Below are 19486 nucleotides of genomic sequence, written 5' to 3'. Positions count from 1 at the left end.
CTGCGGCCGCTGACCCCAGCCCTGCGCTGACCCCAGCCCTGCGCTTACGGCCGCTGACCCCAGCCCTGCGCTTACGGCCGCTGACCCCAGCCCTGCGCTTACGGCCGCTGACCCCAGCCTTGCGCTTAACAGAACACATACATGCCAGAGTCGGTGTCGCTGCTCAGCCTGAAGTGTCCCCACTTGCTGTCTTGTATGTAACATGATGATTCAGGACTCTGTCAATGTTTTCTTCTTTTGAATGTGTTATGTGGATAATTAATTTAAAACATTTTTTAGAGTAATTGACCACGAATGGGGAGTCAACTGTGTGTGTGTGTGTGTGAGAGAGAGAGAGAGAGAGAGAGAGAGAGAGAGAGACTGTTTTAAAGGGTGTGTGTGAGAGAGAGAGACTTTTAAAGGGTATGTGTGTGTGTGTGTGTGTGTGTGTGTGTGTGTGTGTGTGTGTGTGTGTGTGTGTGTGTTGTGTGTGTGTGTGTGTGTGTGTGAGAGACTGTTTTTGTGTGAATGAGAGATGAATACCAAAACAACTGGGCATGTATATTGTGTGGCTTCACCCCTCTAAAGTTGCTCTGTAAATCTGTCAATTCATTGTCTGGTAATGACAAGAAAATACAAAATACTGTCCCCATTATTTTCTGAGGTTTGTAGTTGTTGAATAGTCCATATCTGCCATGAAGTGGAAACAGAACAGGTTAACATTATTACCTACTGAGCTGAAAACATTGTGTAAACACACATTTGCTTACCACTAATGTCTGTAATGATAGTTTCAGAAGAGTACTTGTTCCTATAATCGTCTTCACCCATCTTACAAACTTATATTTCCACACTCAGGTTGAAATGACACTGAAATTATGATAATGCCCTTTTTAGTGAAAAAGTGATGGAAATTTCAGCCTGTTCAGGTGGGGGTGTTTTTTGGCCCACAGCAAATCAAATGTTATTTGTCACATGCACCGAATCCAACAGGTGTCGACCTTACAGTGAATTGCTTACGAGCCTTTAACCAACAATGTAGTTTAGAAAAATAAGTGTTCAAGTATTTACTCAAATAAACAAAGGGGGGAAAAAAGCATGACATCACAATCTGATCTAATTATTCTGACCAATGACCAGTCATCTTATTTGCATATGTAGCCTCCTTAAACAGAGCTCTCCAAACGTGTTCCTGGAGACCTACCCTCCTGTAGGTTTGAGCTCCAACCCCAGTTGTAAACCAACATGATTTAGCGACTCACGCAGCTAAATTATTAGATTCATGTTCGCTAGATTAGTGTTGGAGTGAAAACCTACAGAAGTGTAGCTGTCCAGGAACAGGGTTGGAGAGCCCTGCTCTAGAGTTTAGAAATAAATCAAATGTTGCAATGTACAAAGAATGTGATGGGGTGACCCACCTGGACCCCTGTCGCCATCCACAGTTTGAGGACCACTGGTCTTGAAGATCCTATCTGACAACCAGGGCTGTGTGTGTAAATATATTGAAGTGTGTATCAACCCCCTCATGACCAGAGAGCATTACAATGGCAAAAGGAGGCTCGGAAATAAATTATTAAAGAGATAAAAGTGATTTATTGGCCATACAAGTGATGATTTTAAAATACAATTTAAACGACTGCATGGGGGCTTTAATACTAAACTATTTAGAGAGTTTTTGAAAAGAAAGGTGTCTGTGGCGTTTCACCAAAGCTGACGGGGTCAACTACATGTCTACATCCACTCAAATCACACCACCCCATACCCAACTGATTAACAACCGTTTAGGTCAGCATGTCGCGCGGAAAACTAGACCGGTGGTTGCGGCTGTGTGGTCACAGATTACGCTGAGCTGTCGAAATGAGGACACGGCTCGAGTCTCTTGAATAAAAAACGTTCACCTCATTAGGAACACAAAGGGAAACTAATCCCTGACCCGCGCGTTTGGCAGGATTTGAGGCGTTGGTGAACGTACTGACATTCAAAACAGTGATTATTATGTTTGTTATTTTCATAGTACCGCACCTTGTGGATCCAGTGGACATGGCAGCACTCACTCAGGCGTCAATTTCTCCTCCCGAAACGTCACTTCCACGGGATATCTGAAACTTTTCCAATGCTGCAATACCGTGGGAGTCTATGAGGCTGTGTGGGAGGGATCTCCCGTCCTAAATCAACTAGGAGGATAAACTTTTCGGGGGTTAGGATTCTGGAGGCTACTATAGCGGCGCTCAGTCTCATTGGACATTTGAAGGTAGCCTATTTTTTGAAAATGTTGTTTGTCTCTCGAGTCACAACAAGGAAGTATTCACAATAGCCTTGCCGATTTGGTGGTTGGTTGGGTAACGAGACACTTTTTAGGCTAGTGAGTAGGTAAACGTTTTCACCTTTTTCGATTGGATATATTGCGAGCGATTCCGCGTCATGTAACAACGGATGGACATGCGCTTCCAATGCGAACCGATTGAATAACTTTAACATATTCAATTACTTTTTTCTTCGTTATTAATTTAGTCATAAAAAGGAATAGGACAGAACATTTGGCCATATTGTTGCAGACATTTGGCATAGAAAACCACCCCAAAATGTGACACATCAAGAGGAAAAAGCGATAATCAAAACTGAATTGGATAAACATGTTCGCGTCAACTATCACCGTCAACCCACGGTGACTGATCCCCCTTCCCCGGTATTATTCTAGCTCGTGCGTGTCCGGTGAACGAGGAGATGAGCAAGGCGAGATGGGACAGTGTCTCAGTTCAGAACAAGACCTAACGGAGGAGGGAAAGAAGGCGAAGCTTCAGAGCGCGAAGATAGACAGGGACCTGTATGAATACGCCAAGAGGGAGATGAACGTGGTCAAAATTCTAATGCTCGGTAAGTCTCTCTTTCTCTCAATTACATTACATTCAATGGGCTTTATTGACATGGAAACATATGTTTACATTGCCAAAGCAAGTGAAATTGGTAAACAAAAGCGAAAATAATCCATCGAAAATGAACAGGGAAACATTCCAGTCGCAAATTTCAATGGAATAGACACATTTCAAATGTCACTCTACTCTCTCTGTATGGTGGTGGTGGTAATAGTAGTTAGTGGACAATATTCCACCTTCGGTAGAAGAGTGTTTTGATGTTCTGTATTGTACAGCCGAGTGTTCTCTGGTCAGATCCACTGGACAAACTCCTGGCCCTAAGCTAGTACACTAGGCTTGCACAACACATTTGCAAGTTGAGCCTAGCCCCACACACTTCTAGCTCAAACGAGGCTATTGGAACAACAGCAACGAGCTAAAAAAGACCCATACTAGATGAAATGATTGGTTTAACAGAAACGCAGTGAGGAGTTTAAAGGGGGCAGGCGTTTCCACACAATGGTCTAACATTCTTCCTGGTCAGTCACAGTGAATGAATCGCAGTGCAGATAGAGGCCAATGTGGTTTGTGTTGAGATGAACCAGAACAAGATAAATATCCAGGGCCCGGTTGCATAAAACATCTTAAGTAGCTTTTCACCCTTTATCTTTCCCTTATTTTATTTTTTTGCACAAAACATTTAAAGGCAAATTTCCCCCTTAAAGTAATTGAAAAAAGTTAGTTGCCCTCGAGGCCCCTCAAGTGCTTAATTCAGTATGGATATCAATGTAAACAGCATTCAGTAGGGATATCAATGTAAACAACATTCAGTATGGGTATCAAACAGCATTCAGTAGGGATATCCATGTAAACAGCATTCAGTAGGGATATCCATGTAAACAGCATTCAGTATGGGTATCAAACAGCATTCAGTAGGGATATCCATGTAAACAGCATTCAGTAGGGGTATCAATGTAAACAGCATTCAGTAGGGATATCGATGTAAACAGCATTCAGTAGGGATATCAATGTAAACAGCATTCAGTATGGGTATCAAACAGCATTCAGTAGGGATATCCATGTAAACGGCATTCAGTATGGATATCCATGTAAACAGCATTCAGTAGGGATATCCATGTAAACGGCATTCAGTAGGGATATCCATGTGAACGCCATTCAGTAGGGATATCCATGTAAACGCCATTCAGTAGGGATATCCATGTAAACGCCATTCAGTAGAGATATCCATGTAAACGGGTAGGGATATCCATGTGAAACGGCATTCAGTAGGGATATCAATGTAAATGGCATTCAGTATGGGTATCCATGTAAACGGCATTCAGTAGGGGTATCCATGTAAACGGCATTCAGTAGGGATATCCATGTAAACGGCATTCAGTAGGGATATCCATGTAAACGGCATTCAGTAGGGATATCCATGTGAACGGCATTCAGTAGGGATATCCATGTGAACGGCATTCAGTAGGGATATCCATGTGAACGGCATTCAGTAGGGATATCCATGTGAACGGCATTCAGTAGGGATATCCATGTGAACGGCATTCAGTAGGGATATCCATGTGAACGGCATTCAGTAGGGATATCCATGTGAACGGCATTCAGTAGGGATATCCATGTGAACGGCATTCAGTAGGGATATCCATGTGAACGGCATTCAGTAGGGATATCCATGTGAACGGCATTCAGTAGGGATATCCATGTGAACGGCATTCAGTAGGGATATCCATGTGAACGGCATTCAGTAGGGATATCCATGTGAACGGCATTCAGTAGGGATATCCATGTGAACGGCATTCAGTAGGGATATCCATGTGAACGGCATTCAGTAGGGATATCCATGTAAACGGCATTCAGTAGGGATATCCATGTGAACGGCATTCAGTAGGGATATCCATGTGAACGGCATTCAGTAGGGATATCCATGTTCAATGGGTATCAAACAGCATTCAGTAGGGGTATCCATGTAAACAGCATTCAGTATGGGTATATCAGTATGTAATCCATGTAAACAGCATTCAGTAGGGATATCATGTGAACAGCATTCAGTAGGGATATCCATGTAAACAGCATTCAGTAGGGATATCCATGTAAACAGCATTCAGTAGGGATATCCATGTAAACAGCATTCAGTATGGATATCCATGTAAACAGCATTCAGTATGGATATCCATGTAAACAGCATTCAGTAGGGATATCAAACAGCATGCAGTAGGGGTATCCATGTAAACAGCATTCAGTAGGGATATCCATGTAAACAGCATTCAGTAGGGATATCCATGTAAACAGCATTCAGTAGGATATCCATGTAAACAGCAGTAGGGATATCCATGTATTCAGTAGGGATATCAATGTAAATGGCATTCAGTATGGGTATCCATGTAAACAGCATTCAGTAGGGATATCCATGTAAACAGCATTCAGTAGGGATATCCATGTAAACAGCATTCAGTAGGGATATCCATGTAAACAGCATTCAGTAGGGATATCCATGTGAACAGCATTCAGTAGGGATATCCATGTGAACGGCATTCAGTAGGGATATCCATGTAAACGGCATTCAGTAGGGATATCCATGTGAACGGCATTCAGTAGGGATATCCATGTGAACGGCATTCAGTAGGGATATCCATGTGAACGGCATTCAGTAGGGATATCCATGTGAACGGCATTCAGTAGGGATATCCATGTGAACGGCATTCAGTAGGGATATCCATGTGAACGGCATTCAGTAGGGATATCCATGTGAACGGCATTCAGTAGGGATATCCATGTGAACGGCATTCAGTAGGGATATCCATGTAAACGGCATTCAGTAGGGATATCAAACAGCATTCAGTAGGGGTATCCATGTAAACAGCATTCAGTATGGATATCCATGTAAACAGCATTCAGTATGGATATCCATGTAAACAGCATTCAGTATGGATATCCATGTAAACAGCATTCAGTATGGATATCCATGTAAACAGCATTCAGTATGGATATCCATGTAAACAGCATTCAGTAGGGATATCAAACAGCATGCAGTAGGGGTATCCATGTAAACAGCATTCAGTATGGATATCCATGTAAACAGCATTCAGTATGGATATCCATGTAAACAGCATTCAGTATGGATATCCATGTAAACAGCATTCAGTAGGGGTATCCATGTAAACAGCATTCAGTATGGATATCCATGTAAACAGCATTCAGTAGGGATATCAAACAGCATTCAGTAGGGGTATCCATGTAAACGGCATTCAGTAGGGATATCCATGTGAACGGCATTCAGTAGGGATATCCATGTGAACGGCATTCAGTAGGGATATCCATGTGAACGGCATTCAGTAGGGATATCCATGTAAACAGCATTCAGTATGGATATCCATGTAAACAGCATTCAGTAGGGATATCAAACAGCATTCAGTAATCCATGTAAACATTCAGTATGGATATCCATGTAAACAGCATTCAGTAGGGATATCAAACAGCATTCAGTAGGGGTATCCATGTAAACGGCATTCAGTAGGGATATCCATGTCATTCAGTAGGGATATCCATGTGAACAGCATTCAGTAGGGATATCCATGTAAACGGCATTCAGTAGGGATATCCATGTGAACAGCATTCAGTAGGGATATCCATGTAAACGGCATTCAGTAGGGATATCCATGTGAACGCCATTCAGTAGGGATATCCATGTAAACAGCATTCAGTAGGGATATCAAACAGCATGCAGTAGGGGTATCCATGTAAACAGCATTCAGTAGGGATATCCATGTAAACAGCATTCAGTATGGATATCAATGTAAACAGCATTCAGTAGGGATATCAAACAGCATTCAGTAGGGGTATCCATGTAAACAGCATTCAGTATGGATATCCATGTAAACAGCATTCAGTAGGGATATCAAACAGCATTCAGTAGGGGTATCCATGTAAACGGCATTCAGTAGGGATATCCATGTAAACGGCATTCAGTAGGGATATCCATGTGAAAGGCATTCAGTAGGGATATCCATGTGAACGGCATTCAGTAGGGATATCCATGTGAACGGCATTCAGTAGGGATATCCATGTAAATTCAGTAGGGATATCCATGTAAACGGCATTCAGTAGGGATATCCATGTAAACAAACAGCATTCAGTATGGATATCAAACAGCATTCAGTAGGGATATCCATGTAAACAGCATTCAGTATGGATATCCATGTAAACAGCATTCAGTAGGGATATCAAACAGCATTCAGTAGGGGTATCCATGTAAACGGCATTCAGTAGGGATATCCATGTGAACGGCATTCAGTAGGGATATCCATGTGAACGGGGATATCCATGTGAACGGCATTCAGTAGGGATATCCATGTGAACGGCATTCAGTAGGGATATCCATGTGAACGGCATTCAGTAGGGGTATCCATGTAAACAGCATTCAGTAGGGATATCCATGTAAACAGCATTCAGTAGGGATATCAAACAGCATGCATAGGGGTATCCATGTAAACAGCATTCAGTAGGGATATCCATGTAAACAGCATTCAGTATGGATATCAATGTAAACAGGTAGGGATATCAAACATTCAGTAGGGGTATCCATGTAAACAGCATTCAGTATGGATATCCATGTAAACAGCATTCAGTAGGGATATCAAACAGCATTCAGTAGGGGTATCCATGTAAACGGCATTCATTATCCATGTAGGCATTCAGTAGGGATATCCATGTGAACGGCATTCAGTAGGGATATCCATGTGAACGGCATTCAGTAGGGATATCCATGTGAACGGCATTCAGTAGGGATATCCATGTGAACGGCATTCAGTAGGGATATCCATGTGAACGGCATTCAGTAGGGATATCCATGTGAACGGCATTCAGTAGGGATATCCATGTGAAACAGCATTCAGTAGGGATATCCATGTGAACAGCATTCAGTAGGGATATCCATGTAAACGGCATTCAGTAGGGATATCCATGTGAACGTTCAGTAGGGATATCCATGTGAACGGCATTCAGTAGGGATATCCATGTGAACGGCATTCAGTAGGGATATCCATGTGAACGGCATTCAGTAGGGATATCCATGTGAACGGCATTCAGTAGGGATATCCATGTGAACGGCATTCAGTAGGGATATCCATGTGAATGGCATTCAGTATTGGTATCAAACAGCATTCAGTATGGATATCCATGTAAACAGCATTCAGTAGGGATATCCATGTAAATAGCATTCAGTATGGATATCCATGTAAACAGCATTCAGTATGGAGATCCATGTAAACAGAATTCAGTAGGGATATCCATGTAAACAGCATTCAGTAGGGATATCCATGTAAACAGCATTCAGTAGGGATATCCATGTAAACAGCATTCAGTAGGGGTATCCATGTAAACCGCATTCAGTAGGGATATCCATGTAAACAGCATTCAGTAGGGATATCCATGTAAACAGCATTCAGTAGGGGTATCCATGTAAACAGCATTCAGTAGGGGTATCCATGTAAACAGCATTCAGTAGGGGTATCCATGTAAACAGCATTCAGTAGGGGTATCCATGTAAACAGCATTCAGTATGGATATCCATGTAAACAGCATTCAGTAGGGATATGACATGAGGACTCAGTAGTTTCAACTGTTCTGCCTTACTATTATTCAACCATGGATATCCATGTTATAATCTCCACCCGGCACAGCCAGAAGAGGACTGGCCACCCCACATATGCTATCCATCTAATTCTCTCTTTCTTTCTCTCTCTCGGCATTCAGTACCTGACATGGGCTATCCATGAACAACTGTTCATTCCATGTGGTCATTTATGATATCCATTTTCTGTTATAATCTCTAGGCATTCAGTAGGGATATCCATGCATTGTTTGCTGTTTGGGGTTTTAACAGCACTTTGAGATATCATTCAGTAGGGATATCAAACATGTAAACGGGGTATCCATGTAAACAGCATTCAGTAGGGGTATCCATGTAAACAGCATTCAGTAGGGATATCCATGTAAACAGCATTCAGTATGGATATCAAACAGCATTCAGTATGGATATCCATGTAAACAGCATTCAGTATGGATATCCATGTAAACAGCATTCAGTAGGGATATCAAACAGCATTCAGTATCCATGTAAACAGCATTCAGTATGGATATCCATGTAAACAGCATTCAGTAGGGGTATCCATGTAAACAGCATTCAGTAGGGGTATCCATGTAAACAGCATTCAGTAGGGATATCCATGTAAACAGCATTCAGTAGGGATATCCATGTAAACAGCATTCAGTAGGGATATCCATGTAAACAGCATTCAGTATATCCATGTAAACAGCATTCAGTAGGGGTATCCATGTAAACAGCATTCAGTAGGGGTATCCATGTAAACAGCATTCAGTAGGGGTATCCATGTAAACAGCATTCAGTAGGGGTATCCATGTAAACAGCATTCAGTAGGGGTATCCATGTAAACAGCATTCAGTAGGGATATCCATGTAAACAGCATTCAGTAGGGATATCAAACAGCATTCAGTAGGGATATCCATGTAAACAGCATTCAGTATGGATATCCATGTAAACAGCATTCAGTAGGGGTATCCATGTAAACAGCATTCAGTAGGGAGGGATATCCATGTAAACAGCATTCAGTAGGGATATCCATGTAAACAGCATTCAGTAGGGATATCCATGTAAACAGCATTCAGTAGGGAGGGATATCCATGTAAACAGCATTCAGTAGGGATATCCATGTAAACAGCATTCAGTAGGGATATCCATGTAAACAGCATTCAGTAGGGATATCAAACAGCATGCAGTAGGGGTATCCATGTAAACAGCATTCAGTAGGGGTATCCATGTAAACAGCATTCAGTAGGGATATCCATGTAAACAGCATTCAGTATGGATATCAAACAGCATTCAGTATGGATATCCATGTAAACAGCATTCAGTATGGATATCCATGTAAACAGCATTCAGTAGGGATATCAAACAGCATTCAGTAGGGGTATCCATGTAAACAGCATTCAGTATGGATATCCATGTAAACAGCATTCAGTAGGGGTATCCATGTAAACAGCATTCAGTAGGGGTATCCATGTAAACAGCATTCAGTATGGATATCCATGTAAACAGCATTCAGTAGGGATATCCATGTAAACAGGGTATCCATGTAAACAGCATTCAGTAGGGGTATCCATGTAAACAGCATTCAGTAGGGGTATCCATGTAAACAGCATTCAGTAGGGGTATCCATGTAAACAGCATTCAGTAGGGATATCCATGTAAACAGCATTCAGTAGGGATATCAAACAGCATTCAGTAGGGATATCCATGTAAACAGCATTCAGTATGGATATCCATGTAAACAGCATTCAGTAGGGGTATCCATGTAAACAGCATTCAGTAGGGAGGGATATCCATGTAAACAGCATTCAGTAGGGATATCCATGTAAACAGCATTCAGTAGGGATATCCATGTAAACAGCATTCAGTAGGGAGGGATATCCATGTAAACAGCATTCAGTAGGGATATCCATGTAAACAGCATTCAGTAGGGATATCCATGTAAACAGCACTTGTGGAAGTGAATGTTTCTTTCCTCTGCCCTGGTTTCAAAAGAAACACTTCCACCAGCTAGCTAGGTAGCTGAACAAGGAAAGGTGCACAACACAGCTAGCAGGCTACATACTCTATACCACAGGAGGTTGGTGGCACATTCATTCGGGAGGACGTGCTTGTGTTAATGGCTGAAGTGGAATGGTATCAGACACGTGGTGTTGTATGCATACTACCGTGCTCCATGCTCATGCTCTGAGTGCATTCTCCCAGGATGTTCTCTTGACTACGTTCTTGTGGGGACGAGTGTGAGGAGAAATCATCAAACGTAACATTTAACACAGTAGGGGGGAGTAATGCTTATCGCACACTGCACCACAAAGCAAATGTTTTATATCATAATTATCAGCTAGATGTATGTGAGCCATAGTAATCTAGCTAGCCAGCTTGGTAAACAGGCAGAAAGGGCCTAAAACTAATGTTATGCAAGGTATATGTAAATGTTTAGTGGGCAACTACCTAGCGAACAATTATTTGTGGCTAGTTAGCTAGCTATTGACTTGACTATGGACTTACCCATTCACTGAACCTTCTTCCAGCCAGGACAATGACAATGGAGAGGAATCAAGATATACGCAATTCAAACGTTTTACTTCATAACTATAAGCTAGCTATATGTGACTTGTAATAATGTAGCTAACCAGATAGTTTAACAGGCAAAAATGACCTACAACTAATGTTATGCAAAGTAGATGTCAATTATTCGTGGCTTGTCAACAGTACTGCGTTATCTTGATGTGCTAGAAACTACTAGAAATAATTGGCCGCCAATGATTTCAATAAATGTTCATTTTTTACATGATTGAGTCATATTTCTTTGCATACTTTGTTGAAGCTTACATCGATGCTTCAACATATGTCCAAACGGAGTAGGCATTAGAGAAGTGCCCTCCGTGCTCCGTGTCGCATCCTTTGATATGGACTTATACTCTGACCCTCGCTTGCTCCTGAGAAAGGCTCATGGTTTCTGTCATTCCGTTTGCTCCGTTTCAGCCGTTATGAGTCGCCCTCCCTTCTGCAGCCTCCGCTGCTCTGGACTTCGCTTGATGTGCTAGAAATTAATAGAAACAAGTTGAGTAAAAAGTAACTCAAATGAACACATTTTATTATCTAATGAATCAATTCGTTTGAATACTTAAAAAAAACGTTTTTATTAACTAAGACTTTAATTAAGACTTTAACTAAGTAATTTCCTTGGTAATCAGAGACTCTTTCTGTTGTACCTGTCTTCAAACTACCGTAAAACCCTTAAATGATGCCCTCGCCTAAAGGAATCCTTAAACAATTCCCTTAGGTATAGGTACATGATTCCTTAAGGGAAACACTCCAGATGTTTTATGCTGTCTTGTCAACTCTCCTATCTATGGTCATTGTCCAGTCACAGCACAAACTGATCTGATCTATCTATGGTCATTGTCCAGTCACAGCACAAACTGATCTGATCTATCTATGGTCATTGTCCAGTCACAGCACAAACTGATCTGATCTATCTATGGTCATTGTCCAGTCACAGCACAAACTGATCTGATCTATCTATGGTCATTGTCCAGTCACAGCACAAACTGATCTGATCTATCTATGGTCATTGTCCAGTCACAGCACAAACTGATCTGATCTATCTATGGTCATTGTCCAGTCACAGCACAAACTGATCTGATCTATCTATGGTCATTGTCCAGTCACAGCACAAACTGATCTGATCTATCTATGGTCATTGTCCAGTCACAGCACAAACTGATCTGATCTATCTATGGTCATTGTCCAGTCACAGCACAAACTGATCTGATCTATCTATGGTCATTGTCCAGTCACAGCACAAACTGATCTGATCTATCTATGGTCATTGTCCAGTCACAGCACAAACTGATCTGATCTATCTATGGTCATTGTCCAGTCACAGCACAAACTGATCTGGGACCCAGGCGTCAAGATAAAGCCATTGTCCTTGAACTTTTTGTAATACAATGTAAGAAACTATTTCTCTCTTGCTCTCGCACTCTCGCTCTCATCAATTCAAAGGGGTTTATTGGCATGGAAACATGTTTACATTGCCAAAGCAAGTGAAATAAACAAAAGTGAGAAGACACAAACCATGAAGAAAAAAAAATAGAATTTAACGGTAAATATTACCCTCAAGGTTTGGAAAACGAAGAGAGACATGATAATATAACACCTGAAATGTCTCCATCCCTGCGTCTCATTCAGGAGCAGCAGAGAGTGGGAAGAGTACTCTGGTCAAACAGATGAAGATCATCCACAGCCATGGCTTTACCAAGCAAGAGCTGTCCAGCTTCAAGGTACACACACACACACACACACACACACACAGAGAGGTAATCTAAATACAGTAGAAGCCTGATCAAATTGCTTGCCAGTCATTGTATGGACGTCTCAGTTGTCCTGTCCACACAGACCAGGTGCTGGTTGCTACTCACTATAATGGAACTGGCCAAGTGAGATAGCTGATGATCATATCACTCATCTGATAAGAAGTAGAATAAGTGAGAGAGTGGGGGGGGGGGGTCAGAGAGAGGGGGGGGGTGAGTGCCTTCTGAGTGAGGGCATGGTGCCTTCTGGGGACACATCTGCATCAACTCTTCCTGTGTGTTTGTCCTAAGGTCTGGGGTTAAATAGAGGAATGTGGACAATACTGAGACACACTCCCTCACTGACTGGGTGAACCACCGACTCTCTCTCGGTCTCCCTCCCTCTTTTCCCACCAACTTTCCCTTTCTTCCATTCCTCTTTATTCTCCTTCTCACTTAGATTTTTACTCCTCTCCTTCCCTCCCCTCTCTCCTTCCCTCCCTCCCTCTCTCTCTCTCTCTCACTCCTCCCCTCCCCTCTATCACTCCACTCCTACCCACTCTCACTACTCTCCTCCCCTCTCTCACTCCTCCCCTCTCTCACTCCTCTCCTCCTCTCACTCCTCTCCTCCTCTCCTCCTCTCCTCCTCTCACTCCTCTCCTCCTCTCCTCCCCCTCCCCTCCCCTCACTCCTCTCCTCCCCTCCCCCTCCTTCCCTCCCCTCTCTCCTCCTACCCTCCCCTCCCCCTCCTTCCCTCCCCTCCCCCTCCTTCCCTCCCCTCTCTCCTCCTTCCCTCCCCTCTCTCCTCCTTCCCTCCCTTCTCCTTCCCTCCCCTCTCTCCTCCTTCCCTCCCTTCTCTCCTCCTTCCCTCTCCCTCTCCTTCCCTCCCCTCTCCCTTCCCTCCTCTCTCCTCTCCTTCCCTCCTCTCTCCTCTCCTTCCCTCCCCCTCTCCTCTCCTTCCCTCCCTCTCTCCCTCTCCTTCCCTCCCTCTCTCCTCTCCTTCCCTCCCTCTCTCCTCTCCTTCCCTCCCTCTCTCCTCTCCTTCCCTCCCTCTCTCCTCTCCTTCCCTCCCTCTCTCTTCTCCTTCCCTCCCTCTCCTTCCCTCCCTCCCTCTCTCCTCTCCTTCCCTCCCTCCCTCTCTCCTCTCCTTCCCTCCCTCCCTCTCTCCTCTCCTTCCCTCCCTCCCTCTCTCCTCTCCTTCCCTCCCTCTCTCCTCTCCTTCCCTCCCTCTCTCCTTCCTTCCTTCCTTCCCCCTCCCTCTCTCATTCCTTCCCTCTCTCCTCTCCTTCCCTCCTCTCTCCTCTCCTTCCCTCTCTCCTTCCCTCTCTCCCTCTCTCCGTCCCTCTCTCCGTCCCTCCCTCTCTCCTTCCCTCCCTCTCTCCGTCCCTCCCTCTCTCCGTCCCTCCCTCTCTCCGTCCCTCCCTCTCTCCGTCCCTCCCTCTCTCCTTCCGTCCCTCTCTCCTTCCGTCCCTCTCTCCCTTCCGTCCCTCTCTCCTTCCGTCCCTCTCTCCTTCCGTCCCTCTCTCCTTCCGTCCCTCTCTCCTTCCGTCCCTCTCTCCTTCCGTCCCTCTCTCCTTCCGTCCCTCTCTCCTTCCGTCCCTCTCTCCTTCCGTCCCTCTCTCCTTCCGTCCCTCTCTCCTTCCGTCCCTCTCTCCTTCCGTCCCTCTCTCCTTCCGTCCCTCTCTCCTTCCGTCCCTCTCTCCTTCCGTCCCTCTCTCCTTCCGTCCCTCTCTCCTTCCGTCCCTCTCTCCTTCCGTCCCTCTCTCCTTCCGTCCCTCTCTCCTTCCTTCCCTCTCTCCTTCCTTCCCTCTCTCCTTCCTTCCCTCTCTCCTTCCTTCCCTCTCTCCTTCCTTCCCTCTCTCCTTCCTTCCCTCTCTCCTTCCTTCCCTCTCTCCTTCCTTCCCTCTCTCCTTCCTTCCCTCTCTCCTTCCTTCCCTCTCTCCTTCCTTCCCTCTCTCCTTCCTTCCCTCTCTCCTTCCTTCCCTCTCTCCTTCCTTCCCTCTCTCCTTCCTTCCCTCTCTCCTTCCTTCCCTCTCTCCTTCCTTCCCTCTCTCCTTCCCTCCCTCTCTCCTTCCCTCCCTCTCTCCTTCCCTCCCTCCCTCTCTCCTCTCCCTCCCTATCTCCCTCCCTCTCTCCTCTCCCTACCTCCCTCTCTCCTCTCCCTACCTCCCTCTCTCCTCTCCCTACCTCCCTCTCTCCTCTCCCTACCTCCCTCCTTCCCTACCTCTCTCCTTCCCTACCTCTCTCCTTCCCTCCCTCTCTCCTTCCCTCCCTCCCTCTCTCCTCCTCTCCCTCCCTCCCTCTCTCCTCCTCTTCCCTCTCCTTCCCTCCTCTCTCCCTCTCCTTACCTCCTTCCCTCTCCTTCCCTCTCTCCCTCTCCCCTTCCCTCCCTCTCTCCTCTCCATCCTTTCCCTCCCTCTATCCTTCCCTCACTCTGACTTCTCTATAATGTAGCAACATAATGAACAAGTGTTGAGAGGAATGACCTGTTTTTTTTAACGGGTGAGCATTTTGATGGCTACCAGTTTACTAACAGGTGTGCAGCAGCAAGAATGTTCAATTATGAGAGGAATTTGGTTTGAGTTATTAGTGCGTCATACACGTTTGTGTGTGTGTGCTAATATTATTTTCTAGACTTGGAGTATTCTTGCTCTGAATCGGTCCTTGGCAGCTGTCTGTTGTCATGTTACACCGGAACACACACACACACACACACACACACACACACACACACACACACACACACACACACACACACACACACACACACACACACACACACACACACACACACACACACACACACACACACACACACACACCGGATAGACTAATATGCCAGATGAAGGTCCTGGGTGGTGATGTGTGAAGGTCATGGCCTTTCCCTCTTTCTCATAAAAGTCAGATTATCCAAGACTCACTGCCCCATCAGTCCCCTTTACATCTAAAGAGACAAGTTTGGTAATGTGAAAACTATGGTAACTTTAACACCATGGTAACTTTAAAACTATGGTAACTTTAAAACTATGGTAACTTTAACACTATGGTAACTTTAACACCATGGTAACTTTAACACCATGGTAACTTTAACACCATGGTAACTTTAACACCATGGTAACTTTAACACCATGGTAACTTTAACACCATGGTAACTTTAACACCATGGTAACTTTAACACCATGGTAACTTTAACACCATGGTAACTTTAACACCATGGTAACTTTAACACCATGGTAACTTTAACACCATTAACTTTAACACCATGGTAACTTTAACACCATGGTAACTTTAACCATGGTAACTTTGACACCATGGTAACACCATTAACACCATGGTAACCACCATGGTAACTTTAACACCATGGTAACTTTGACACCATGGTAACTTTGACACCATGGTAACTTTAACACCATGGTAACTTTAACACCATGGTAACTTTAACACCATGGTAACTTTAACACTCTCTTCCAGTGGAATAAATCACACGCTGCCTCACTGCCCTATCTATATGCCTTCCCCTTCCCTGAACCAACAAAAACAGAGACACACCCTGCTTTCTCTCTTATGTTCACTCACTCACTCACTCACTCACTCACTCACTCACTCACTCACTCACTCACTCACCCCGCCTTCCCCTGTCCCGACTATGCCCTGTACAGCAGATCTCTGCTCTAGGCCTGCTGCAGACTGGTAGAGACTCTTTGATTAACCACATTCTGTAGCAGGAAGCATCCCAAATGGCACCCTAATCCCTACGTAGTGCACTACTTTAGACCAGAGCCCAAATGGCACCCTATTCCCTATGTAGTGCACTACTTTAGACCAGAGCCCAAATGGCACCCTATTCCCTATATAGTGCACTACTTTAGACCAGAGCCCAAATGGCACCCTATTCCCTGCGTAGTGCACTACATTAGACCAGAGCCCACAGGGCACCTTATTCGCTATATAGGAAATAGGGTGCCATTTGGGACGCACTCCTTTCTCTGTCCCATCGTTGGGCATGTGTTGTAGCACTGTGACAAGATAGACCGATGTGGATGGGTGCGTGCTCTCTCTGCTGTCTTCTGAAGTCCACGATCGGCTGCTTCGTTTTGTTGACGTTGAGGAGAGGTTAATTCCCTGGCACCACTAAATGTGGTTGTTGGCGCTTTCAGTTTTGTGTGGCTGTTGCCATCTATCCAGGGTTATTGGTTTGGATAAACTCTGATCCTCACAGTGGGAACAGCATCATCTATGCACTTCCCTGATGACCTCAGTCACTGAGTTAGTGTATACGTCGATGCTATTCTCAGAGGCAACACGGAACATATCGCTGTCCACATGACCAAAACAATCCTGAAGAATAGATTCTGATTGGTCAGACCAATGTTAAACAGTCCTTATCACGGGTACTTCCTGTTCTAAGTTTCTGCCTATAGGAGGGAAGAACAGAATGTTGGCATGATCTGATTTGCCGAGGGCCTTGTAGCTGTCCCGGAAGGGGGAGTAGCAATGGTCAGAGTTCTCAATGAGTGAATAGCGCAGGAGATGTTGATGAAACTTCCGTAAATAAATCAATCCAGGATATGCGGTTTCCAGTTTACACAAAGTCCAGTGTATTTTCTTGAAAGCCGTCAGTGTCTGCCTGAGGGTTGGAATCTACACGGCCGTGACGATGGCCGAAGAGAATTCTCTCGGGAGGTAATGCCACCGGTATTTGATGGAGAGGTATTACTAATCGGGAGAACAAAAGGACTTCCTGTATGTTACCTTAATCACACCATGAGTAGTTAATTGTGAAACATACACCTCTCCATTTCTTTTTGCCGGAGAGTTCTTTCTGTCCGTCCGTGATGTACGAAGAACCCCGCTTGCTGTATGGACAGGGACGGTATACGCGGAGAGAGCCATAATTCCGCGAAAGAGAGTAAGTTTTTGTCCTTGATGTCTCGAATGAGATCCTCGCCCTGAGCTTGTCTACTTTATTGTCCAGGGACTGAACATTAGTGAGTAATATACTCGGAAGTGGTGGGTGGTAATGCACGCCTCCTGAGTCCTGTAGGGAATAATACAAGAAACGTTCTGTGGAAATAATGTAAGAAATACCACACAAAAAAAACAATACTGCAAAGTTGGTTCAGAACTAGGAACAAGGCGACCATGTCTGTTGGTGCCATCTTGAACTCCAGTGGAGATGGTGAGAATCTTCCAAGTTCCCTCGGCGTGCACATCACTGACAACCCTCTCTCCTTCCTTCCTTCCCTCCACCTCTCTCCTTCATTCCCCCTCTCTCCTCACATCACTGACAACCTGAAATGGTCCATCCATTGAAGAAGGCGCAACAGCGAGGCTGAAGAAATTCGGCTTGGCCCCGAAGACCCACCCCTCACGAACTTCTACAGATGCACCATTGAGAGCTTTCTGTCGGGCTGTATCATTGCCTGGTACGACAATTGCACCGTTTGCAACCGCAGGCCTTTCCAGAGTTAGAGGTCGACCGATTAATCAGAATGGCCGATTAATTAGGGCCGATTTCAAGTTTTTATAACAATCGGAAATCTGTAATTTTGGACACTGATTTTGCTGATTTTAAAATTAAAATTAAAATGTTTTTTTTACACATTTTATTTAATCTTTATTTAACTAGGCAAGTCCGTTAAGAACACATTCTTATTTTCAATGACTGCCTAGGAACTGTGGGTTAACTGGGGCAAAACGACAGATTTTTACCTTGTCAGCTCGGGAATTACGGTGTTCCTTACGGTTAACGAGTCCAACGCTCTAACCACCTGCCTCACGAGGAGCCCACCTGTTACGTGAATGCAGTAAGAAGCCAAGTTAAGTTGCTAGCTAGCATTGAAACTTAATCAATCATAATCACAAGTTATAACTTTCACATGGTGTGATGATATTACTAGTTTATCTAGCGTGTCCTGCGTTGCATATAATCGATGCAGTGCGTATTCGCGAAAAGGACTGTCGTTGCTCAACGTGTACCTAACCATAAACACCAATGCATTTCTTAAAATCAATATACAGAAGTGTATCTTTTTAAACCTGCATATTTAGCTAAAGAAATCCCGGTTAGCAGGCAATACTAACCGGGTGAAATTGTGTCATTTCTCTTGCGTTCATTGCACGCAGAGTCAGGGTATATGCAACAGTTTGTGCCGCCTGGCTCATTGCGAACTAATTTGCCAGAATTTTACATAATTATGACATAACATTGAAGGTTGTGCAATGTAACAGGAATATTTAGACTGAGGATGCCACCCGTTAGGTAAAATACAGAACGGTTCCGTATTTCACTGAAAGAATAAACATCTTGTTTTCGAGATGATAGTTTCTGGATTAATATTAATGACCTAAGGCTCATATTTCTGTGTGTTATTATGTTTAAGTCTATGATTTGATAGAGCAGTCTGACAGAGCGGTGGTCGCACCAGCAGGCTCAAAAGCATTAATTCAAACAGCACTTTTGTGCGATGGGCAATACTTTTGAATGCTGGCGGTGCTTTCACTCTAGTGGTAGCATGAGACGGAGTCTACAACCCACACAAGTGGCTCAGGTAGTGCAGCTTATCCAGGATGGAACATCAATGTGAGCTGTGGCAAGAAGGTTTGCTGTGTCTGTCAGCGTGGTGTCCAGAGCATAGAGGCGCTACCAGGAGACAGGCCAGAGGAGGCCGTAGGAGGGCAACATCCCAGCAGCAGGACCGCTACCTCCGCCTTTGTGCAAGGAGGAGCACTGC

At 44.4% G+C, this 19486-nt stretch overlaps 1 protein-coding gene across 2 annotated transcripts; it reads left to right on the top strand.

Annotated features, from left to right (window-relative positions):
- Window positions 1–1795: 1795 nt before the first annotated feature.
- On the top strand, window positions 1796–18618 carry LOC124027611 (guanine nucleotide-binding protein alpha-3 subunit-like). 2 transcript variants are annotated; one of them, XM_046339981.1, is made up of 3 exons: window positions 1796–2853; window positions 12652–12743; window positions 18071–18618. In XM_046339981.1, the coding sequence occupies exons 1-3, from the start codon at window positions 2718–2720 to the stop codon at window positions 18086–18088; spliced, it is 246 nt and encodes an 81-aa protein (XP_046195937.1). In that variant the 5' UTR covers window positions 1796–2717; the 3' UTR covers window positions 18089–18618. The 2 variants fall into 2 exon arrangements, with proteins under 2 accessions (XP_046195937.1, XP_046195936.1); XM_046339980.1 differs by having other exon boundaries at window positions 1800–2853; window positions 18068–18617.
- The last annotated feature ends 868 nt before the right edge of the window (window positions 18619–19486 follow it).

The sequence above is a fragment of the Oncorhynchus gorbuscha genome, unplaced genomic scaffold (genome assembly GCF_021184085.1).
Source record: "Oncorhynchus gorbuscha isolate QuinsamMale2020 ecotype Even-year unplaced genomic scaffold, OgorEven_v1.0 Un_scaffold_3374, whole genome shotgun sequence".
In the NCBI taxonomy this organism is placed as follows: domain Eukaryota; kingdom Metazoa; phylum Chordata; class Actinopteri; order Salmoniformes; family Salmonidae; genus Oncorhynchus; species Oncorhynchus gorbuscha.
The sequence above is the reverse complement of the archived record's forward strand: the minus strand, read 5'-3'. Positions and strand labels throughout refer to the sequence as shown.

What these genes read in the sequence shown, in the direction of transcription:
- LOC124027611 (XM_046339980.1), top strand. Translation starts at nt 2,718, where the DNA reads ATGGGACAGTGTCTCAGTTCAGAACAAGACCTAACGGAGGAGGGAAAG. An exon ending in GGTCAAAATTCTAATGCTCG is followed by an intron (nt 2,854 to 12,651) that starts GTAAGTCTCTCT and finishes CGTCTCATTCAG; the next exon opens with GAGCAGCAGAGAGTGGGAAG. An exon ending in AAGAGCTGTCCAGCTTCAAG is followed by an intron (nt 12,744 to 18,067) that starts GTACACACACAC and finishes CATCCATTGAAG; the next exon opens with AAGGCGCAACAGCGAGGCTG.